This window comes from Lutjanus erythropterus, chromosome 12 (genome assembly GCF_056507025.1).
Source record: "Lutjanus erythropterus isolate fLutEry1 chromosome 12, fLutEry1.hap2, whole genome shotgun sequence".
Lineage (NCBI taxonomy): Eukaryota > Metazoa > Chordata > Actinopteri > Lutjaniformes > Lutjanidae > Lutjanus > Lutjanus erythropterus.
Genome location: NC_139328.1, coordinates 22,687,922 through 22,712,728, shown reverse-complemented (window position 1 = coordinate 22,712,728; position 24,807 = coordinate 22,687,922). Strand labels below are relative to the sequence as shown.

General features: G+C 45.0%; 1 protein-coding gene across 1 annotated transcript in view; it reads right to left on the bottom strand.

Moving 5' to 3' along the window:
- Positions 1–24,807, bottom strand: part of copa (COPI coat complex subunit alpha) — a 35,949-nt gene that overhangs the window by 3,651 nt on the left and 7,491 nt on the right. Inside the window, exons 10-22 of the mRNA XM_084731538.1 lie at positions 24,561–24,711; positions 24,085–24,151; positions 23,908–23,983; positions 23,612–23,694; positions 23,097–23,322; positions 22,524–22,662; positions 21,463–21,625; positions 21,120–21,266; positions 20,839–21,028; positions 20,626–20,721; positions 784–872; positions 481–604; positions 13–102 (exon numbers count right to left, since the gene is read on the bottom strand). Coding sequence (XP_084587664.1) covers positions 13–102; positions 481–604; positions 784–872; positions 20,626–20,721; positions 20,839–21,028; positions 21,120–21,266; positions 21,463–21,625; positions 22,524–22,662; positions 23,097–23,322; positions 23,612–23,694; positions 23,908–23,983; positions 24,085–24,151; positions 24,561–24,711 — 1,641 coding nt within the window. The remainder of the gene's footprint in view (positions 1–12; positions 103–480; positions 605–783; positions 873–20,625; positions 20,722–20,838; positions 21,029–21,119; positions 21,267–21,462; positions 21,626–22,523; positions 22,663–23,096; positions 23,323–23,611; positions 23,695–23,907; positions 23,984–24,084; positions 24,152–24,560; positions 24,712–24,807) is intronic.

Below are 24,807 nucleotides of genomic sequence, written 5' to 3'. Positions count from 1 at the left end.
TTCTGAATTTACCTTCATCCAGCTGAAGCTCAGCATCATCTCCCCAGCCCTCGCCTCCTGAGGCATCCATGTCCAGGTCGGCAGCCATCTGACCAGCCTTCCCTACAACAGAAAAACACAGTTTTCTTTCAAACATTCCCTCAGTAGCTCACTAGGAGGTAACCCACTCTGCATAGTTCTCAGAGGTGTAATACCACTACACCTGAGGAGAGGAGGGACGTCCTCTTCTTATAAAAACGATGATGCAGCGTCATAAACTCAATCATTTCAACTCTCTCGACACGATTAAACCCATTAGCCATGCAAATATCAAGATGGCTACCACTTTTCCAATTTCCCACCCCAAAATGTTATTTTAAAGGCAATATTGTGTAGAATTGTCCAAAATGAATTATCTTGTTATCAAATCAAACACTTATTTTGAATGAGCTGGTGATGCTGCATCATCCCTTTTGTAAGACTGACGACTTAATGACTCACCCTTTGCTGCAATGGCTCCCTCAAAGAAGCCCTTTGATACGGTGAGCAGAGGCCAGTTGGTGTCCAGAGGGTTGATGGGTGGAGGAGGCTGCAACAGCTGCGCATTGGGATCAACCTCTGGCACCTACAAGAAACAAGACCATTATTTTATTGAAATTATCTATTTATCCACTAACATAAGAGCGGTTTATTGTCATGTACAAAAGCGTGGTCCTTTTGAGTGCACTATTTCTGTTTCACACAGCATGTTATGATTGTCCATGTTATGTGTATGAATGCACTGGGAATGTTGTCTCAACATACCGTCTCCTTTTCTGGGTCAAAAGTCTCCTTTAGTGCCTCAGCTTCCTCATCCAGCCCATGGGTGGCTGCAGTCAGGTAGGCCAGAGACTCTGGAAACATGCACACAAACAGATACAGATGTTGGCTTCTTGTTCCACTGTTAACAATTAAAAAAATAACACTGTTCTAGTAAGCACATAGGTGGAAACAAGGGTATTGTATTATGGTAATAGATTAACTAACCATCCAATTCAACTGCAAAAGAACAGCTGAGGTTGCTTTAAACTTTGTCATCATAATCTATTTTTAACCATCATTTTAATTATCATTAGGGCCCGAGCACCGAACCGGTGCGAGGACCCTATTGGAATCGCAAGAATTATTATTAGGGCCCGAGCACCGAACCGGTGCGAGGACCCTATTGGAATCAAAGGAGTTATTAGGGCCCGAGCACCGAACCGGTGCGAGGACCCTATTGAAATCGCAAGAATTATTAGGGCCCGAGCACCGACCTCGGTGCGAGGACCTATTGAAATTGCTCGGATTATTAGGGCCCGAGCACCGACCTCGGTGCGAGGACCTATTGAAATTGCTCGGATTATTTTTCTTCTTCTTCTTATTATTCTGGCAATAGTAAATCGCATATTTGGAGGCCTTAACATATATGAAAACTCATGAAATTTGGCGGCCGCGTCAGTCCCGGCGAAAAATTACGTATTTTAAGGGTCTCGCAAATGGGCGGGGCGAAATGGCTCAGTAGCGCCATCTACAGACGAGCCCCGACGGCATGTTTGTCCGACGTGCACGAAACTTGGTACGCAGATAGAACACACCGGGACGCACAAAAAAGCCTCTTGGAGCCATGGGCTAAACCCTACAGGAAGTCGGCCATTTTGGATTTTGCGCCCGTTTTTGGCGTTTTCCACGTGTCGTATTTGAACGAACTCCGACGACACGGTTCGTCATAATGACTTCAAAATCGCTGTGTACCATCTAGACAACTGTGTGATTAAAAGTTATTAAAAGTTTCACGTCATGATAAAGTGCCTGGATGTAAGGTGGCGGCGAATTTTGGCGTTTCGCCATGAAACAGGAAATGGCTATAATTTTGGGGTACATGGTCAGATCTGCACCAAACTTCATGTGTATGGTCAGTGTATGGGCCTGAATGAAAATATATGAAAATATTCCATAATTGTCATAGCGCCCCCTGCTGGTGACAGAAAATGACTTTTTTTAGGTTGTGACGTGCTGCTCCAGGCGTGTTGATTATTTCTAGCTCAAATTTGGTGAAGATGACCTTAAGAAGTGGGTGATGCTACATTTTGAACGGCGTGACGGTCCGGCGAAGGGTGTCGACGCGAGAGAGCGGCGAAGGACCGTGGCCCGAAAACATGACATATTTAACAATAACTTCTGTGTGCAAGTTTATATTGGCATGGAATTTCACATGTGTGTGACAGGTCCCGGCCTGAACATATGACATTAATTTCCTTGATGGGCGTGGCCAAACGGCTTGACCACGCCCTTTAAACTTCAGCCCCCCCGCCACGTTTCTTGGACATGAATGAAACTTGGTACACATGTGTATCACACCCAGACGCACAAAAAAGTCTCTTGGAGCTATAGGCCAAACTCAACAGGAAGTTGGCCATTTTGAATTTCCTGGTCATTTTTGGCGTTTCACTTGTCATGCATTTTAACGAACTCCTCCTAGAGGAAGAATCAGAATGGCTTCAAATTCACTGCCTACCTTCTGGACTACACTCTCATCAAAAGTTATTAAAAGATTTTCCTCATGTTGAAGGGCGTGGCCATAGTGTGGCGGCGAATATTGGCGTTTCGCCATGAAACAGGAAATGGCTATAACTTTAGTAAAAAAGGTCATATCTGCACCAACATTCACATGTCTGATAATAGTCCGGCTCTGAACACACCTATATGAAAATATTCCATAATTCTCATAGCGCCCCCTGGTGGCGACAGGAAATGTCATGTTTGACAGTCTGACGTCCTGCTCCCACCACGTTGATTATATCAAACTCCAATTTGGTCTGAAAAGTCTTAAGACCTTGATGATGCTATATTATGAAAATCAGGACGTCTCGTCAAATGGCGTTTCCCTGGCGGCGTGGCGAAGGTCCATGTTTCGCCATAAAACAGGAAGTTGCTATAACTGGACTGTACATGGTCAGATCTGCCTGAAACTTCACATGTTTATTAAAAGTCCTGTTCTGAACATATGGTATGAGTTTCGTCCATGTCCGTGGCCAAATGGTTTGGCCACGCCCATTAACGCGTTTCGCCAAAACACAGGAAGTGGCTTTAACCTCCCTGTGCTTGGTCAAAACTGCCTGAAATTTTACATGTTCATTAACAGTCCCAGTCTGAACATGTGATATGAGTTTTGTTCATGGGCGTGGTCAAATGGCTCGACCACGCCCTTTGACGTGCGGCGCCGCAAATAGTGAGTTTCGCTGACGTGCACGAAAATTGGTACACATATGTATCACAGGGAGATGAACAAAAAAGTCTCTTGGACCCATAAGCTAAAGTCAACAGGAAGTCGGCAATTTTGAATTTTGTGCTCAATTTTGGTGTATTCCACAAGACCTATTTTAATTAATTCCTCCTACAAATATTTTTCAATTGACTTCAACACTGGCCTGGAGCATCTAGACAAGTGTGTGATTAAAACTTATTAAAAGATTTGGTCAGCGTTAAACGCTGTGGCTGTAGCGGGGTGGCGAATTTTGGCGGTTCACCATGAAACAGGAAATTGCTATAACTTTAATGTAAATGAGCCAATCTGCATCAAACCTCACATGTGTGATAATAAGCATGCCCTATGTAATACTGGGGGCAGGAAATGACAGTAAATTCCTTTAAAAAGTAGTTCATTCAAAAATGAAATTGCACTAAATATCTACTCATTCCTGTGCTGATGTGAGGAGGGATGAAGATCTCCAGTTCACAAGACACTCCCATAGTTTAAGCAGAAAACAGAACTGTTGTCAAATCCAGTGCAATTGAAGTGAAGAGTGATCAGTTCTATAATGTAAAAATGAACACAAAAAGCTCACAAAATGTCTCCATGCTGCACGAATGATTTAATCCTGGAAACAACTCAGACAACAGACAGAGTTTTTCTCAGAAACAGTGACCTGTTATGCATAGAGTTTCCTGAGCAAACTTTCAACAAAGAAGAAAATGTCTGACCACTTGGACATAGAGGAGAAACAGTGTTTTTTGGCTGCAGCTGTGCCGCTTGGGATAGAACTTGTGTACGTGCTTCAGCCGTGTGCATGCATTTCCAGTCTCAGAGGCTACAGTTGACAATGAGGCTGAAAACACGGTGTAAATGGTGTCTTTTTGGGTTACATTTTACTGTCACCTCTTTCACACATTTAAATCAGACCACAGGAGCGGTACAGAGACAGTTTGTGGGTTATTTGTGCGCACTTGAGGTCTTCACCCATCCTCGCATCAGCACGGGGGTGAGTGTGTGTCGAATGCCGTTAGGTTTTCGGGGCGGACCGTGGCTTCGGGGCGACGTCAGACGGTCGCGGCGACGCCTGGCCTCGCCGCTCCCGGGGCGGGTCCGGCCGGCGGGCGGCGGTGGCCGGCCCCCCCGAGTGGCGCGGGGGTGCTCGGGCCCGTTCATCGCTGCTTGCAGCTTTAATTCTTCTTCTTATTATTCTGGCAATAGTAAATCGCTTATTTGGGGGCCTTAACATATATGAAAACTCATGAAATTTGGCGGCCGCGTCAGTCCCGGCGAAAAATTACGTATTTTAAGGGTCTCGCGAATGGGCGGGGCGAAATGGCTCAGTAGCGCCATCTACAGACGAGCCCCGACGGCATGTTTCTCTGAAATGCACGAAACTTGGTAAGCAGATAGAACACACCGGGACGCACAAAAAAGCCTCTTGGAGCCATGGCCTAAACCCTACAGGAAGTCGGCCATTTTGGATTTGGCGCCCGTTTTTGGCGTTTTCCACGTGTCGTATTTGAACGAACTCCTCCGACACGGTTCGTCATAATGACTTCAAAATCGCTGTGTACCATCTAGACAACTGTGTGATTAAAAGTTATTAAAAGTTTCACATCATGATAAAGTGCCTGGATGTTATGTGCCGGCGAATTTTGGCGTTTCGCCATAAAACAGGAAATGGCCATAATTTTGGGGTACATAGTCGCATCTGCACCAAACTTCATGTGTATGATCAGTGTATGGGCCTGAACACAAATATATGAAAATATTCCATAATTGTCATAGCGCCCCCTGGTGGTGACAGAAAATGACTTTTTTTAGGTTGTGACGTGCTGCTCCAAGCGTGTTGATTAATTCTAGCTCAAATTTTGTGAAGATGACCTTAACAAGTGGGTGATGCTACATTTTGACGGGCGTGTCGGTCCGGCGAAGGGTGTCGACGTTAGAGAGCGGCGAAGGACCGCGGCCCGAAAAAATGACATATTTAGCAATAACTTTCGTGTACAAGTTCGCATCGGCATGACATTTCATGTGTGCATGACAGGTCCCGGCCTGAATGTATGATATTAATTTCGTCGATGGGCGTGGCCAAACGGCTTGACCACGCCCTTTAAACATCAGCCCCCCCGCCACGTTTGACCGACGTGCATGAAACTTGGTACACATGTGTATCACACCCAGGCGCACAAAAAAGTCTCTTGGACCCATAGGCCAAACCCAACAGGAAGTCGGCCATTTTTAATTTCCTGGTCATTTTTGGCGATTCACTTGTCTCGCATTTTAACGAACTCCTCCTAGAGGAAGAATCAGAATGGCTTCAAATTCACTGCCTACCTTCTGGACTACACTCTCATCAAAAGTTATTAAAAGATTTTCCTCATGTTGAAGGGCGTGGCCATAGTGTGGCGGCAAATATTGATGTTTCGCCATGAAACAGGAAATGGCTATAATTTTGGGGTACATGGTCAGATCTGCACCAAACTTCATGTGTATGATCAGTTTATGGGCCTGAATGGAAATATATGAAAATATTCCATAATTCTCATAGCGCCCCCTGGTGGTGACAGGAAATGAAATGTTTTACAGTCTGAGGTCCTGCTCCCACAATGTTGATTATATCAAACTCCAATTTGGTCTGAAAAGCCTTAAGACCATGATGATGCTATATCCTGAATATAAGGACGTCTCGTCAAACGGCGTTGCCCTGGCGGCGTGGCGAATGTCCATGTTTCGCCAACACACAGGAAGTTGCTATAACTGGACTGTACGTGCTCTGATCTGCCTGAAACTTCACATGTTTGTTAACAGTCTGGGTCTGAACATATGGTATGAGTTTCGTCCATGTCCGTGGCCAAATGGCGTGGCCACGCCCATTAACGCGTTTCGCCAAAACACAGGAAGTGGCTTTAGCCTCCCTGTACTTGGTCAAAACTGGCTGAAATTTTACATGTTCATTAACAGTCTCGGTCTGAACATGTGTTATGAGTTTTGTTCATGGGCGTGGTCAAATGGCTCGCCCACACCCTTTGACGTGCGGCGCCGCAAATAGTGAGTTTCGCCGACGTGCACGAAAATTGGTACACATATGTATCACAGGGAGATGAACAAAAAAGTCTCTTGGACCCATAGGCTAAAGTCAACAGGAAGTCGGCAATTTTGAATTTCGTGCTCAATTTTGGCGTTTTCCACATGACCTATTTTAATTAATTCCTCCTACAAAGATTTTTCAATTGACTTCAACACTGGTGTGGAGCATCTAGACAAGTGTGTGATTAGAACTTATTAAATGATTTGGTCAGCGTTAAACGCTGTGGCTGTAGCGGGGTGGCGAATTTTGGCGTTTCGCCATGAAACAGGAAATTGCTATAACTTTAATGTAAATGAGCCAATCTGCATCAAACTTCACATGTGTGATAATAAGCATGCCCTGAACACATCTATGTAATACTGGGGGCAGGAAATGACAGTAAATTCCTTTAAAAAGTACTTCACCCTAAAATGAACTTGCACTCAATATCTACTTATTCCTGTGCTGATGTCAGGAGGGATGAAGATCTCCAGTTCACAAGACACTCCCTGAGTTTAAGCAGAAAACAGAACTGTAGTCAAACCCAGCTCAATTGAAGAGTGATCAGTTTTAAAATGAAAAAAATACACAGAAAAACAAACAGAAAATGCCTCCATGCTGCACGAATGCTGTAATCCTGGAAGCCACTCAGATAACAGACAGCATTCTTCTCAGAAATAGTGACTTGTTAGGCACACAGTTTAACTAACTTTCAACAGAGAAGAAAATGTCTGAAAACTTTCACATAGAAGAGAAACATAATTTCTTTGCTGCAGCTGTATTACTTGGGCTACAGCATGTGTACCAGCTTCAGCTGTGTGCACGCACTTCCAGTCTCAGAGGCTACAGAATTGTCCAATCTGCATCAAACTTAACATGTGTGATAATAGGCATGTCCTGAACACAGCTACGTAATACTGGGGGCAGGAAACAACACTGAATTCATTTCAAAAGTAGTTCACCTAAAAATGAAATTGCACTCAATATCTACTCATTCCTGTGCTGATGTGAGGAGGGATGAAGATCTCCAGTACACAAAATACTCCAAGAATTTCAACAGAAAACAAAACCAAGTGACATCCAGTGCAATTAAAGTGAAGAGTGATCAGTTTTACAATGTAAAAAATGAACACAAACAGCTCACAAAATGTCTCCATGCTGCACGAATGATTTTATCCTGGAAACAACTCAGACAACAGACAGTTTTTCTCAGAAACAGTGACCTGTTATGCATAGAGTTTCCTGAGCAAACTTTCAAAAAAGAAGAACATGTCTGAGCACTTGGACATAGAGGAGAAACAGTGTTTTTTGGCTGCAGCTGTGCCACTTGTGATACAGCTTGTGTACGTGCTTCAGCCGTGTGCATGCATTTCCAGTCTCAGAGGCTACAGTTGACAATGAGGCTGAAAACACGGTGTAAATGGTGTCTTTTTGGGTTACATTTTACTGTCACCTCTTACAGACACTTAAATCACACCGCAGGCGCGGTACGGAGACAGTTTGTGGGTTATTTGTGCGCACTTGAGGTCTTCACCCATCCTTGCATCAGCACGGCGGAGAGTGGGTGTCAAATGCCGTGTGGTTTTCGGGGCTCACTGTGGCTTCGGGGCGACGTCGGACGGTCGCGGCCACGCGTAGCCTCTCCGGTCCGGGGCGGGTCCGGCCATCGGGAGGCGGTGGCCGGCCCCCCGAGTGGCGCGGGGGTGCTCGGGCCCGTTCATCGCTGCTTGCAGCTTTAATTATTATTATTATTATTATTATTATTCTCGTTCACAATACTTAATCGCATTTTTGGGGGACTTGCCATATAGGTAGGGCCGCCAAATTTGGCGGGCGCGTCAGTCCCGGCGAAAAATTACGTATTTTAAGGGTCTCGAAAATGCGCGCGGCGAATTGGCTCAATAGCGCCATCTAAAGGCGAGCCCCGACGGCATGTTTGTCCGACATGCACGAAACTTGGCACACAGATAGAACATGCCCAGACGCACAAAAAAGTCTGTATGTACCAAGAGCCTAAAACGTACAGGAAGGCGGCCATTTTGAACGGCGCGGCCAATTTTGGCGTTTCGCACGTGTCGTATTTGAACGAACTCGTCCCACACGATTCGTCGTATCAACTTCAAAATCGCTGTGTACCATCTAGACAACTGTGTGATCAAAAGTTATTGAAGGTTTACGTTTGTGATGAAGGGCCTGCGCGTCAGGTGGCGGCGAATTTTGATGTCTCGCCATGAAACAGGAAATGGCTATAATTTTGGGGTACATGGTCAGATCTGCACCAAACTTCATGTGTATGATCAGTGTATGGGCCTGAACACAAATATATGAAAATATTCCATAATTGTCATAGCGCCCCCTGGTGGTGGCAGAAAATGACTTTTTCCGGGTTTTGACATGCTGCTCCAAATGCATTCATTATTTCTAGGTCAAATTTGGTGAAGATGACCTTAACAAGTGGGTGATGCTACATTTTGAAGGGCGTGACGGTCCGGCGAAGGGTGTCGACGCTAGAGAGCGGCGAAGGACCGCGGTCCGAAAAAACGACATATTCATCAATAACTTTTGTGTACAAGTTTGTATCAGCATGAAATTTCATGTGTGCATGACAGGTCTTGGCCTGAACGTATGATATTAATTTCGTCGATGGGCGTGGCCAAACGGCTTGACCACGCCCTTTAAACAGCAGCCCCCCCGCCACGTTTGACCGACGTGCAAGAAACTTGGTACACATGTGTATCACACCCAGACGCACAAAAAAGTCTCTTGGACCCATAGGCTAAACCCGACAGGAAGTCGGCCATTTTGAATTTCCTGGTCATTTTGGCGTTTCACTTGTCTCGCATTTTAACGAACTCCTCTTACAGGAAGAGTCAGAACAGTGTCAAATTCGCTGGCTACCTTCTGCACTACACTCTCAGCAAAAGTTATTGAAAGATATTCTTCAAATTGAAGGGCGTGGCCATAGTGGGGCGGCGAATGTTGGCGTTTCGCCATGAATTCAATTTTTTAATTTTTTGCTATAACTTCTGTGTAAATGGTTCAATTTGCACCAAACTTCACATGTCTGATAATAGTCCAGCCCTGAACAGGCCTATATGAAAATATTCAATAATTCTCATAGCGCCCCCTGTTGGCGACAGGAAATGACTTGTTTTACTGTTTGAGGTCCTGCTCCCACCACGTTGACCATATCAAACTCCAATCTGGTCTGAAAAGCCTTAAGACCATGATGATGCTACATCATGAAGATCAGGGCATCTCGTGAAACGGCGTGGCCCTGGCGGCATGGCGAAGGTCCATGTTTCGCCAACACACAGGAAGTTGCTATAACTGGACTGTACGTGCTCTGATCTGCCTGAAACTTCACATGTTTATTAACAGTGCCGGTCTGAACATATGGTATGAGTTTCGTCCATGTCTGTGGCCAAATGGCTTGGCCACGCCCATTAATGCGTTTCGCCAAAACACAGGAAGTGGCTTTAGCCTCCCTGTACTTGGTCAAAACTGCCTGAAACTTTACATGTTCATTAACAGTCCCAGTCTGAACATGTGATATGAGTTTTGTACATGGGCGTGGCCAAATGGCTTGACCACGCCCTTTGACGTGCGGCGCCGCAAATAGTGAGTTTCGCCGATGTTTACAAAAATTGGTACACATATGTAACACAGGGAGATGAACAAAAAAGCCTCTTGGACCCATAGGCTAAAGTCAACAGGAAGTCGGCAATTTTGAATTTCGTGCTCAATTTTGGCGTTTTTCACATGACCTATTTTAACTAATTCCTCCTACAAAAATTCTTCAATTTACTTCAACACTGGCCTGGAGCATCTAGACAAGTGTGTAATTAAAACTTCTGAAAAGATTTGGTCAGCATTAAACACTGTGGCTGTGGCGTGGCGCCGAATTTTGGCGTTTCGCCATGAAACAGGAAATTGCTGTAAGTTTAGTGTAAATTGACCAATCTGCATCAAACTTAACATGTGGGATAATAGGCATGCCCTGAACACAGCAATGTAATACTGGGGGCATGAAATGACAGTGAATTCCTTTGAAAAGGAGTTCACCCTAAAATGAACTTGCACTCAATATCTACTCATTCCTGTGCTGATGTGAGGATGGATGAAGATCTCCAGTTCACAAGACACTCCCTGAGTTTCAACAGGAAACAAAACCATAGTGACATCCAGTGCAATTGAAGTGAAGAGTGATCAGTTTTATAATGAAAAAATGAACACAAAAAGCCCACAAATGTCTCCATGCTGCATGAATGATTTAATCCTGGAAACCACTCAGACAACAGACAGAGTTTTTCTCAGAAACAGTGACCTGTTATGCATAGAGTTTCCTTAGCAAACTTTCAAAAAGGAAGAAAATGTCTGAGCACTTGGACATAGAGGAGAAACAGTGTTTTTATGGCTGCAGCTGTGCCGCTTGGGATAGAGCTTGTGTACCAGCTTCAGCCGTGTGCATGCATTTCCAGTCTCAGAGGCTACAGTTGGCAATGAGGCTGAAAACACGGTGTAAATGGTGTCTTTTTGGGTTACATTTTACTGTCACCTCTTACAGACACTTAAATCACACCACGGGAGCGGTACGGAGACAGTTTGTGGGTTATTTGTGCGCACTTGAGGTCTTCGCCCGTCCTCGCATCGGCACGGGGGAGAGTGGGTGTCGAATGCCGTTTGGTTTTCCGGGCTCACTGTGGCTTCGGGGCGACGTCCGACGGTCGCGGCGACGCGTGGCCTCTCCGCTCCCGGGGCGGGTCCGGCCGGCGGGCGGCGGTGGCCGGCCCCCCCGAGTGGCGCGGGGGTGCTCGGGCCCGGTCACAGCTGCTTGCAGCTTTAATTATTATTATTCTCGTTCACAATACTTAATCGCATTTTTGGGGGACTTGCCATATAGGTAGGGCCGCCAAATTTGGCGGGCGCGTCAGTCCCGGCGAAAAATTACGTATTTTAAGGGTCCCGAAAATGGGCGCGGCGAATTGGCTCAATAGCGCCATCTAAAGGCGAGCCCCGACGGCATGTTTGTCCGACATGCACGAAACTTGGTACGCAGATAGAACACACCGGGACGCACAAAAAAGCCTCTTGGAGCCATGGGCTAAACCCTACAGGAAGTCGGCCATTTTGGACGGCGTGGCCGATTTTGGCGTTTCGCACGTGTCGTATTTGAACGAACTCGTCCCACACGATTCGTCGTATCAACTTCAAAATCACTGTGTACCATCTAGACAACATTGTGATCAAAAGTTATTGAAGGTTTACGTTTTTGATAAAGGGCCTGCGCGTCAGGTGGCGGCGAATTTTGATGTCTCGCCATGAAACAGGAAATGGCTATGATTTTGGGGTACATGGTCAGATCTGCACCAAACTTCATGTGTATGATCAGTGTATGGGCCTGAACACAAATATATGAAAATATTCCATAATTGTCATAGCGCCCCCTGGTGGCGACAGGAAATGACTTTTTTCAGGTTTTGACGTGCTGCTCCAGTTGTGTTGATTATTTCTAGCTCAAATTTGGTGAAGATGACCTTAACAAGTGGGTGATGCTACATTTTGAAGGGCGTGACGGTCCGGCGAAGGGTGTCGACGCTAGAGAGCGGCGAAGGACCGCGGCCCGAAAAAACGACATATTTAGCAATAACTTTTGTGTACAAGTTTGTATCAGCATGAAATTTCATGTGTGCGTGACAGGTCCTGGCCTGAACATATGATATTAATTTCGTTGATGGGCGTGGCCAAACGGCTTGACCACGCCCTTTAAACAGCAGCCCCCCCGCCACGTTTGACCGACGTGCACGAAACTTGGTACACACGTGTATCACACCCAGACGCACAAAAAAGTCTCTTGGACCCATAGGCTAAACCCGACAGGAAGTCGGCCATTTTGAATTTCCTGGTAATTTTGGCGTTTCACTTGTCTCGCATTTTAACGAACTCCTCCTAGAGGAAGGATCAGAACAGCCTCAAATTCGCTGGCTACCTTCTGCACTACACTCTCATCAAAAGTTATTGAAAGATATTCCTCAAGTTGAAGGGCGTGGCCATAGTGGGCCGGCGAATGTTGGCGTTTCGCCATAAATTCAATTTTTTAATTTTTTGCTATAACTTCTGTATAAATAGTTCAATTTGCACCACACTTCACATGTCTGATAATAGTCTGGCCCTGAACACACCTATATGAAAATATTCCATAATTCTCATAGCGCCACCTGTTGGTGACAGGAAATGACATGTTTTACAGTTTGAGGTCCTGATCCCAGCACGTTGATCATATCAAACTGCAATCTGGTCTGAAAAGCCTTAAGACCATGATGACGCTACACCATGAAGATCAGGACGTCTCGTGAAATGGCGTGGCCCTGGCGGCGTGGCGAAGGTCCATGTTTCGCCAACACACAGGAAGTTGCTCTAACTGGACTGTACGTGGTCTGATCTGCCTGAAACTTCACATGTTTATTAACAGTCCTGGTCTGAACATATGGTATGAGTTTCATCCATGTCCGTGGCCAAATGGCGTGGCCACGCCCATTAACACGTTTCGCCAAAACACAGGAAGTGGCTTGAACCTCCCTGTACTTGGTCAAAACTGGCTGAAACTTTACATGTTCATTAACAGTCCCAGTCTGAACATGTGATATGAGTTTTGTACATGGGCGTGGCCAAATGGCTTGACCACGCCCTTTGACGTGTGGCGCCGCAAATAGTGAGTTTTGCCGATGTTTACGAAAATTGGTACACATATGTATCACATGGAGATGAACAAAAAAGTCTCTTGGACCCATAGGCTAAAGTCAACAGGAAGTCGGCAATTTTGAATTTCGTGCTCAATTTTGGCGTTTTCCACATGACCTATTTTAATTAATTCCTCCTACAAAGATTTTTCAATTGACTTCAACACTGGTGTGGAGCATCTAGACAAGTGTGTGATTAAAACTTATTAAAAGATTTAGTCAGTGTTAAACGCTGTGGCTGTAGCGGGGTGGCGAATGTTGGCGTTTCGCCATGAAACAGGAAATTGCTATAACTTTAATGTAAATGAGCCAATCTGCATCAAACTTCACATGTGTGATAATAAGCATGCCCTGAACACATCTACGTAATACTGGGGGCATGAAATGACAGTAAATTCCTTTAAAAAGTAGTTCACCCAAAATTGAAATTGCACTCAATATCTACTCATTCCTGTGCTGATGTGAGGATGGATGAAGATCTCCAGTACACAAAATACTCCAAGAATTTCAACAGAAAACAAAACCATAGTGACATCCAGTGCAATTGAAGTGAAGAGTGATCAGTTTTATAAAAAAAATGAACACAAAAAGCTCACAAAATGTCTCCATGCTGCACAAATGATTTAATCCTGGAAAACACTCAGACAAGAGACAGAGTTTTTCTCAGAAACAGTGACCTGTTATGCATAGAGTTTCCTTAGCAAACTTTCAACAAGGAAGAAAGTGTCTGAGCACTTGGACATAGGAGAGAAACACTGTTTTTGGCTGCAGCTGTGCCGCTTGGGATAGAGCTTGTGTACGTGCTTCAGCCGTGTGCATGCATTTCCAGTCTCACAGGCTACAGTTGACAATGAGGCTGAAAACACGGTGTAAATGGTGTCTTTTTGGGTTACATTTTACTGTCACCTCTTACAGACACTTAAATCACACCACAGGAGCGGTACGGAGACAGTTTGTGGGTTATTTGTGCGCACTTGAGGTCTTCACCCGTCCTCGCATCGGCACGGGGGTGAGTGGGTGTCGAGAGCCGTTTGGTTTTCGGGGCGGACCGTGGCTTCGGGGCGACGTCGGACGGTCGCGGCGACGCGTGGCCTCTCCGTCCGGGGCGGGTCCGGCCGGCCGGCGGGAGGCGGTGGCCGGCCCCCCCGAGTGGCGCGGGGGTGCTCGGGCCCGTCCAACGCTGCTTGCAGCTTTAATTAGGGCCCGAGCACCGAACCGGTGCGAGGACCCTATTGGAATCGCAAGAATTATTATTATTATTATTATTATTATTATTATTCTCGTTCACAATAGTTAATCGCATTTTTGTGGGACTTGCCATATAGCTAGGGCCGCCAAATTTGGCGGGCGCGTCAGTCCCGGCGAAAAATTACGTATTTTAAGGGTCTCGAAAATGGGCGCGGCGAATTGGCTCAGTAGCGCCATCTACAGACGAGCCCCGACGGCATGTTTGACCGACGTGCACGAAACTTGGTACGCAGATAGAACACACCGGGACGCACAAAAAAGCCTCTTGGAGCCATGGGCTAAACCGTACAGGAAGTCGGCCATTTTGGACGGCGCGGCCGATTTTGGCGTTTCGCACGTGTCGTATTTGAACGAACTCGTCCCGCACGATTCGTCGTATCGACTTCAAAATCGCCGTGTACCATCTAGACAACATTGTGATTAAAAGTTATTGAAGGTTTACGTTTTTGATAAAGGGCCTGCGCGTCAGGTGGCGGCGAATTTTGATGTCTCGCCATGAAACAGGAAATGGCTATAATTTTGGGGTACATGGTCAGATCTGCACCAAACTTCATGTGTTTGATCAGTGTATGTGCCTGAACACAAATATATGAAAATATTCCATAATTGTCATAGCGCCCCCTGGTGGTGGCAGAAAATGACTTTTTCCGGGTTTTGACATGCTGCTCCAAATGCATTCATTATTTTTAGCTCAAATTTGGTGAAGATGACCTTAACAAGTGGGTGATGCTACATTTTGAAGGGCGTGGCGGTCCGGCGAAGGGTGTCGACGCTAGAGAGCGGCGAAGGACCGCGGTCCGAAAAAACGACATATTCATCAATAACTTTTGTGTGCAAGTTTGTATCAGCATGAAATTTCACGTGTGCATGACAGGTCCCGGTCTGAACGTATGTTATTAATTTCGTTGATGGGCGTGGCCAAACGGCTTGACCACGCCCTTTAAACAGCAGCCCCCCCGCCACGTTTGACCGACGTGCACGAAACTTGGTACACATGTGTATCACACCCAGACGCACAAAAAAGTCTCTTGGACCCATAGGCCAAACCCCACAGGAAGTCCGCCATTTTGAATTTCCTGTTAAGTTTGGCGTTTCACTTGTCGCGCATTTTAACAAACTCCTCCTAGAGGAAGGATCACAACGGCTTCAAATTCGCTGGCTACCTTCTGCACTACACTGTCATCCAAAGTTACTGAAAGATATTCCTCAAGTTGAAGGGCGTGGCCATAGTGGGGCGGCGAATGTTGGCGTTTCGCCAAAAATTCAATTTTTTAATTTTGTGCTATAACTTCTGTATAAATAGTTCAATGTGCACCAAACTTCACATGTCTGATAATAGTCTGGCCCTGAACACATCTATATGAAAATATTCAATAACTCTCATAGCGCCCCCTGTTGGCGACAGGAAATGACATGTTTTACAGTTTGAGGTCCTGATCCCAGCCCGTTGACCATATCACTCTCCAATCTTGTCTGAAAAGCCTTAAGACCATGATGATAATACATCATGAAGACCAGGGCGTCTCGTGAAATGGCGTTGCCCTGGCGGCATGGCGAAGGTCCATGTTTCGCCAACACACAGGAAGTTGCTATAACTGGACTGTACGTGCTCTGATCTGCCTGAAACTTCACATGTTTATTAACAGTCCTGGTCTGAACATATGGTATGAGTTTCATCCATGTCCGTGGCCAAATGGCTTGGCCACGCCCATTAACGCGTTTCGTCAAAACACAGGAAGTGGCTTTAACCTCCCTGTACTTGGTCAAAACTGGCTGAAACTTTACATGTCCATTAACAGTCCCCACTTGAACATGTGATATGAGTTTTGTCCATGGGCGTGGCCAAATGGCTTGACCACGCCCTTTGACTTGCGGCACCGCAAATAGTGAGTTTTGCCGATGTTTACGAAAATTGGTACACATATGTATCACAGGGAGATGAACAAAAAAGTCTCTTGGACCCATAGGCTAAAGTCAACAGGAAGTCAGTTATTTTGAATTTGGTGCTCAATTTTGGCGTTTTCCACATGACCTATTTTAACTAATTCCTCCTACAAAAATGATTCAACTGTCTTCAAAACTTGGGTGGACCATCTAGACAAGTGTGTGATTAAAACTTATTAAAAGATTTGGTCAGCGTTAAACGCTGTGGCTGTAGCGGGGTGGCGAATTTTGGCGTTTCGCCATGAAACAGGAAATTGCTTTTACTTTAATGTAAATGAGCCAATCTGCATCAAACTTCACATGTGTGATAATAGGCATGCCCTGAACACATCTATGTAATACTGGGGGCATGAAATGACAGTGAATTCCTTTAAAAAGTAGTTCACCTAAGAATGAAATTGCACTCAATAGCTACTCATTCCTGTGCTGATGTGAGGAGGGATGAGGATGTCCAGTACAGTTGTGTGCATGCATTTCCAGTCTCAGAGGCTACAGTTGACAATGAGGCTGAAAACACGGTGTAAATGGTGTCTTTTTGGGTTACATTTTACTGTCACCTCTTACAGACACTTAAATCACAGCACAGGAGCAGTACGGAGACAGTTTGTGGGTTATTTGTGCGCACTTGAGGTCTTCACCCATCCTCGCATCGGCACGGGGGTGAGCGGGTGTCGAGAGCCGTTTGGTTTTCTGGGGCGGACCGTGGCTTCGGGGCGACGTCGGACGGTCGCGGCGACGCGTGGCCTCTCCTCTCCAGGGCGGGTCCGGCCGGCGGGCGGCGGTGGCCGGCCCCCCCGAGTGGCGCGGGGGTGCTCGGGCCCGGTCACAGCTGCTTGCAGCTTTAATTATTATTATTCTCGTTCACAATACTTAATCGCATTTTTGGGGGACTTGCCATATAGGTAGGGCCGCCAAATTTGGCGGGCGCGTCAGTCCCGGCGAAAAATTACGTATTTTAAGGGTCTCGAAAATGGGCGCGGCGAATTGGCTCAATAGCGCCATCTATAGACGAGCCCCGACGGCATGTTTGTCCGACATGCACGAAACTTGGAACGCAGATAGAACACATCGGGACGCACAAAAAATCCTCTTGGAGCCATGGGCTAAACCGTACAGGAAGTCGGCCATTTTGGACGGCGCGGCCGATTTTGGCGTTTCGCACGTGTCGTATTTGAACGAACTCGTCCCACACGATTCGTCGTATCGACTTCAAAATCGCTGTGTACCATCTAGACAACTGTGTGATCAAAAGTTATTGAAGGTTTACGTTTTTGATAAAGGGCCTGCGCGTCAGGTGGCGGCGAATTTTGATGTCTCGCCATGAAACAGGAAATGGCTATAATTTTGGGGTACATGGTCAGATCTGCACCAAACTTCATGTGTTTGATCAGTGTATGGGCCTGAACACAAATATATGAAAATATTCCATAATTGTCATAGCGCCCCCTGGTGGTGGCAGAAAATGACTTTTTCCGGGTTTTGACATGCTGCTCCAAATGCATTCATTATTTTTAGCTCAAATTTGGTGAAGATGACCTTAACAAGTGGGTGATGCTACATTTTGAAGGGCGTGGCGGTCCGGCGAAGGGTGTCGACGCTAGAGAGCGGCGAAGGACCACGGCCCGAAAAAACGACATATTTATCAATAACTTTTGTGTGCAAGTTCACATCGGCATGAAATTTAATGTGTGCGTGACAGGTCCCGGCCTGAACGTATGATATTAATTTCGTCGATGGGCGTGGCCAAACGGCTTGACCACGCCCTTTAAACATCAGCCCCCCCGCCACGTTTGACCGACGTGCACGAAACTTGGTACACATGTGTATCACACCCAGACGCACAAAAAAGTCTCTTGGACCCATAGGCTAAACCCGACAGGAAGTCGGCCATTTTGAATTTCCTGGTCATTTTGGCGTTTCACTTGTCTCGCATTTTAACGAACTCCTCCTAGAGGAAGAATCAGAACGGCGTCAAATTCGCTGGCTACCTTCTGCACTACACTGTCATCCAAAGTTACTGAAAGATATTCCTCAAATTGAAGGGCGTGGCCATAGTGGGGCGGCGAATGTTGGCGTTTCGCCATAAATGCAATTTTTTAATTTTTTGCTATAACTTCTGTATAAATAGTTCAATTTGCACCACACTTGACATGTCTGATAATAGTCCAGCCCTGAACACACCTATATGAAAATATTCCATAATTCTCATAGCGCCCCCTGTTGGCGACAGGAAATGACATGTTTTACAGTTTGAGGTCCTGATCCCAGCACGTTGACCATATCAAACTCCAATCTGGTCTGAAAAGCCTTAAGACCATGATGATGCTACATCATGAAGATCAGGACGTCTCGTGAAACGGCGTGTCCCTGGCGGCGTGGCGAAGGTCCATGTTTCGCCAACACACAGGAAGTTGCTATAACTGGACTGAACGTGCTCTGATCTGCCTGAAACTTGACATGCTTATTTAGAGTCCCGGTCTGAACATATGGTATGAGTTTCGTCCATGTCTGTGGCCAGATGGCGTGGCCACGCCCATTAACGCGTTTCGCAAAAAACACAGGAAGTGGCTTTAGCCTCCCTGTACTTGGTCAAAACTGCCTGAAACTTTTCATGATCATTAACAGTCCCCACCTGAACATGTGATATGAGTTTTGTCCATGGGTGTGGCCAAATGGCTCGACCACGCCCTTTGACGTGCGGCGCCGCAAATAGTGAGTTTCGCCGACGTGCACGAAAATTTGTACACATATGTATCACAGAAAGATGAACAAAAAAGTCTCTTGGACCCATAGGCTAAAGTCAACAGGAAGTCGGCAATTTTGAATTTGGTGCTCAATTTTGGCGTTTTCCACATGACCTATTTTAACTAATTCCTCCTACAAAAATGATTCAACTGTCTTCAAAACTGGCATGGAGCAACTACACAAGTGTGTGATTAAAACTTATTAAAAGATTTGGTCAGTGTCAAATGCTGTGGCTGTAGCGTGGCGGCGAATTTTGGCGTTTCGCCATGAAACAGGAAATTGCTATAAATTTAGTGTAAATTGTCTAATCTGCATCAAACTTAACGTGTGATAATAGGCATGCCCTGAACACATCTACATAATACTGGGAGCAGGAAATGACAGTGAATTCCTTTCAAAAGTAGTTCACCTAAGAATGAAATTTCACTCAATATCTACTCATTCCTGTGCTGATGTGAGGAGGGATGAAGATCTCCAGTACAGCTGTGTGCATGTATTTCCAGTCTCAGAGGCTACAGTTGACAATGAGGCTGAAAACACGGTGTAAATGGTGTCTTTTTGGGTTACGTTTTACTGTCACCTCTTACAGACACTTAAATCACACCACGGGAGCGGTACGGAGACATTTTGTGGGTCATTTGTGCGCACTTGAGGTCTTCACCCGTCCCTGCATCGGCACGGGGGCGAGTGGGTGTCGAGAGCCGTTTGGTTTTCGGGGCGGACCGTGGCTTCGGGACGACGTCAGACGGTCGCGGCGACGCGTGGCCTCTTTGCTCCGGGGCGGGTCCGGCCGGCGGGCGGCGGTTGCCGGCCCCCCGAGTGGCGCGGCGGTGCTCGGGCCCGGTCACAGCTGCTTGCAGCTTTAATTATTATTATTTTTAAATGATCATAAGTCATAGCCTATTTAATATCATTTCATTTGCAAAAAGAACCCACCTCAATCACAAGAACATTTAATATACAGACCAAACTTATAGAAACACTGACTGTGCAGTCACTTTTCATGACAGGGGAGGTCTGCTGACAACACACAGGACTGCTGCTAACTGACAGATGTAGTTTTAGCCACTTGCTTGTCCTTCATCACCCACCGTATCAACCACATCTTAATTATTGTGCTCAATGTTGCCAATTTGGTAACTTTCTTTGATTTGGTGACGTTTCAGACCATCTGTGCAACTTCAGTTCTAAAAACCAGTGACAACTCTAGTGACTTCTTCAGTCACTGCTCCTCACTCTGTCTCTCCAGATCTCTGGATTAGGATATTCCTATAATTTATAAATATGTAAACAGTTTTTTTTTAATCCATGAAGAGAGGCGGAATATCAAACAAAGTTTTTACTTGAAATGTATGATGTCCTTGTAATGAGTTTGTGATTATTTGTCTTTTGTCCATCTTTTATATGGCTGAAGGTGATCTCTCCCTTACTGCAACCAACACAATGAATAGTTATGGTAGACTGCCCGCAGTGTTACAGTTTGTCAAAAATGATGGAGAGACTTTGGATTATTGTGCCATTATTAAAAAATGCTGAAAAATAATGGGTTAACAAAACCTTTAGTGGAAAGAGCAAAATAGAGAAAATATGAGTGACTATGTGATAAAGGTGACACTTGAACTCACTCTGTCCACAGTTCTTCAGGATGCGGACCCTCTCACTGACGTCTCCCAAGTAGAGCGCAGCCTGGTAGTGACCACTCATGTCCTTCCTGATCTCCGCTGCAAACAAAGCGTATGCAAATATTTGTTCACTCACATACAAGACACTCAAACCTCCAACTGAATCACATCATCTTTGGTACGACGGAAAACCATTTCATAAACAGCATCTCTCACCGATCTTCATCATCTTGCGCAGCTTGGCCAGGTTGCCAGTAATGAGGTAGAGGAAGGTGAGCTTGTCAAAGTTCTTGGTCCTCTGGTAGCACATTTCCACGACCTGGTGGTGACCCTGCAGCAGTGCTGCTTCACCCAGACGCTCCCAGCAGCTGCGCTCGTCCAGGGCCTTGGCAGCTTCCAGAGCCACCTGGAAGAACAGAGAAATAGAAATGTAAAAAGATCATGTTGTAAATTAGACACAGCATCCTAATTAAGCAGTTCATCCAGCAGCAGCTCACCTCGATGTTTCCACACTCCAGAGCCAGACTAAAGCGTGTCTTCTCATCTTTGACAAAGTGCAGCGCCACCTCAGGGTATCCTTTCTTCTGCAGATAGGCAATGATGGACTGACCCACCAGCTTGGCATTACGCACCATGTGGAGCACCTGCAGGGACAAATGTAAGAGGAATAATGTCAAAACCAGCATCTGAGAACCAAAGATTTCCAGTAAAAAGTTTAAGAGGTCAAAAATGCCTATGGAAATGAGATTAGAGAAACAGAATCGTTGTCACTGTCGTTCACAAACGGGTACAGTCTGCTCCAATAATTTTTTCACAAAACAGTGATCACCACAGACCCACCTCATCGTATTTGCGGTTGACCAGTGCCAGCTTGAAGCGGTACTCTGTGGGGTCAATGGTGAGGACGCGCGGCCTGCACTCCCTGTCCAGGCAGTAAACACTGTTTCCTCTCACACGGGTCACATAGATGGGCAGGTCCAGGGTCCTGATGATGCCGTGATCACTGCAGGGAAACACAATCGATGTACTACATTAGACATTTATGTGTATGGTGTTTTGCTTGTTTTAACTGTAAAACCCTCGAATTTGATGCTGCAGGTCTTCTTGTTTGAGGAAGACACTGCAAACAGAAAACTACTTCTTGTTTTCATACATCATATACTGTATATGAACTTCTTATATATACAGTTCAGCTATAGTTCCATACCTTATCTACTGTGTGGAGGTAGGAGGAAATGCATACAAAACCAACACAAATCCAGTTTTCATGCTACAGAAAAAAAGGGCTTTGGGAACTGTAAAATCAATCTGATTCTCATGAATCAACTAAAATGCTATTCACCAACTTCAATGTTTTAAGTGGACAAATATGATATTTTTTTGTTCAGCAACAACAAATTTGCTTTGAAGTATCTGATTTTTTAAGCATATTTCTCTTGTTTTAACATTATATTCATTTTGGCTTGATCTTGTTCGGTCTTGCTGTTTAGTTTCTGTTACGTTGCTTTTTGACTCCATGGCTTGTTTCGCCTGTCAAAACACTTTGCAAAACCATGCTGTTAAAATGTGGTGAAATAAACTTAAAAGAATACATACTGAATAAGATTCTTTTGAGACTGATGTCTAACAAGCATCCACTGCTGGTTGCTTTGCACTATAAAAAGTGCTTTTATCTTTGAAATCAGGTCAGTGAAACACCAAGTGGAAAATGTGTGCCAACCACCAGTCTACTAAATTTGTCCTCATTTCAAGTAAATACAGCTCTGTGTCAGTAAGATCTTAATTCTGCTCGACATATCTAATTTAATGAAAAGTTAAACTAACAGGTGAGTGTTTGGTTATCTGGCTTGTGTCAACTGTTGTATTAAATGGATGCTGCTGTATTTTAAAAGGGCACATACCCAGACGTGAGGGCATATTTGATGTGGTTGGAGGTGGTGTAGATGAAGACTCCACTCTCGTCCCAGGCTCCGCTCTTCACTCTGATGTTCTCATGAATGTTGCACAGACTCTCCAGTTTACGGTTGCAGATCATGATGGCTGTGGGATGAAAAAGAGAGCAAAGGAGATTTAGACATCAGGCATACCAAGATTAGTGGTGTTGTTTGAAACAATAACACCATCATTTTCAGGTATTTCACTTAGCTGTACTACAGCCTTTCATACGCTATTAAATTATGTTTTTACCAAAATCATCTTTGTGTGAGTTACTTGGACTTTTAAGTATAATTTGATGCAGACAAACAGAATGTGGAAAATATAAAAATGTGTTCTGCTGTACCATGTTAAGGTAGTTATCCCCAGCCTCAGATTAAGCATGGGTGAAATCACTTCTCATTATACTAACACTGTCCAAACAGGCCTCATGTCTCTGTAATTCAGTCCTGGCACCACAAATAAGTTGATAGGACAGAGGAAGATAAAGATGTTGTGACTCTGTGACAAGTCTGTACCTGATATTCTTATCTACCCACCGTGTTTAGCCAGCAGAGCCACGTGGCTGGTGTCGGCACTCCAAACCACGTACTTGACCTTGGCGATCTTAACAGTTGCCAGGGAGCGTTTCTGCTGCACGTCAAACAGTGTGACGCCGTCAGCATCGCGCAGCAGCAGCGAGCCTGTTCCGGCGTAGAAGATCTCCTCGCAGCTCGGCACCTGAACTTTCTTCACAATTTCATTCTTCAGGTTCTTAATCAGCAGCTGCAAAAAGAGATGGAAAGGATATTTGAAGAGCTGATACGAGGTTATCAGACCTTCGATTTCTTCCTTTTAAGATTTGTGTCCCTGACTGCCTTAAATTAATCAATCACATAGACTACAACTATTCTCCACACTGATTAATATCATAATATGGACGATAAAACATTTTGTCATTTACAAATTTTTGTTAAGAATTTCCCCACAGTTCAAGAAGAAATGCTTGCCACAATATTATTCCCCTCTTTTTTAAAAACATTTCTATACTTTCTCAACCTGCAAATGGACTTACAGAGTGCATACGGTCCAGAACGGCAAATCTGTTCCTGGCCACCCACACTGCGGTAAGACCAGAGGACCTCTTTCCCTCCGGTGCTGAGAAAAAGACAGACTTGATGTGACTTTAATACAATACTAGTACAAAAAACATAATGCTCGAGTCCTAGGCTTTTAAAATGTGGTATTGTGGTATGGTGGATTCTTACAACCTTATCACAAAGTAGCAGTGATGATACCATAGAAAGCAAGACATGATATTTAACCACACATAATCACTCGAGATAGAGTGATAGTGAGGTGTTACTGTACCATCAGGGTTCTGAGAGTCACTTTCTTTGGGAATAGAGTACAGGTCATAGGTGCTGTTCTCCAGGTTTGTCGCCCTCTGCAGGAAAAGAAGAGCATTACATTTAATATATGTGAACCAACTTGAGCGCATGTCTATACCATTAAGGGGTGGACGTGTTTTGTTTAGGAGACACTTACAGTGCAGAGCAGGACAGCGTTCTCAGCAGGGTTGTAAGACATGCTGAACACCGGGAACTTGGATCCACTAAGAAAAGATAATAAATAAGACACAGTATGTCATAAATATTGCTACTACAAATATTCACACACAACTCCCATCCATGACCCCCTTTTTCCCTTCCATTTTCTGTATTATTATTTATCATTTTTCCCAATTTGTACCTCTGTTCTATTCAAATTATATCAATTTTTAGCTTAAAGTAAGTTTTGTTTTTTTACTTATTAAAATTATCTGTAAACCATATAGATAAGCCTATAAAAAGGAAAAATTGTGAGTATGATTTTATAATTTGTTGAAATTAATATATGTCCATTAATTAGTGATAGAAACACACCATGTTACTCTCACTAGTATCCAAATACTTCAACAGCAGCTTTAAGTCACTCAGAATGACGGTGGGGATTAGTTGCACTGTAACAGTAGAAAGTTCTACCTGCGAAGCTGCATGACAGCAGTGTCCTTGCTGCTGTTGAAGTCCAGCTGGCGGAGGAAACGGTCCTTGACGTAGTAGAGCATGTTGCCATGCACAGCGTATGCTGGACGCTCGCGCTCCAGCTTGAACACAATCATGCCGCTGTCATGGCCTGAAGGAGACACAGGACATCTTTAAATGTAATAATCACATATACATAGCTACACACCTAAAACAAAAGGAGGGTGCGATTTTAGCTGGCAAAAAA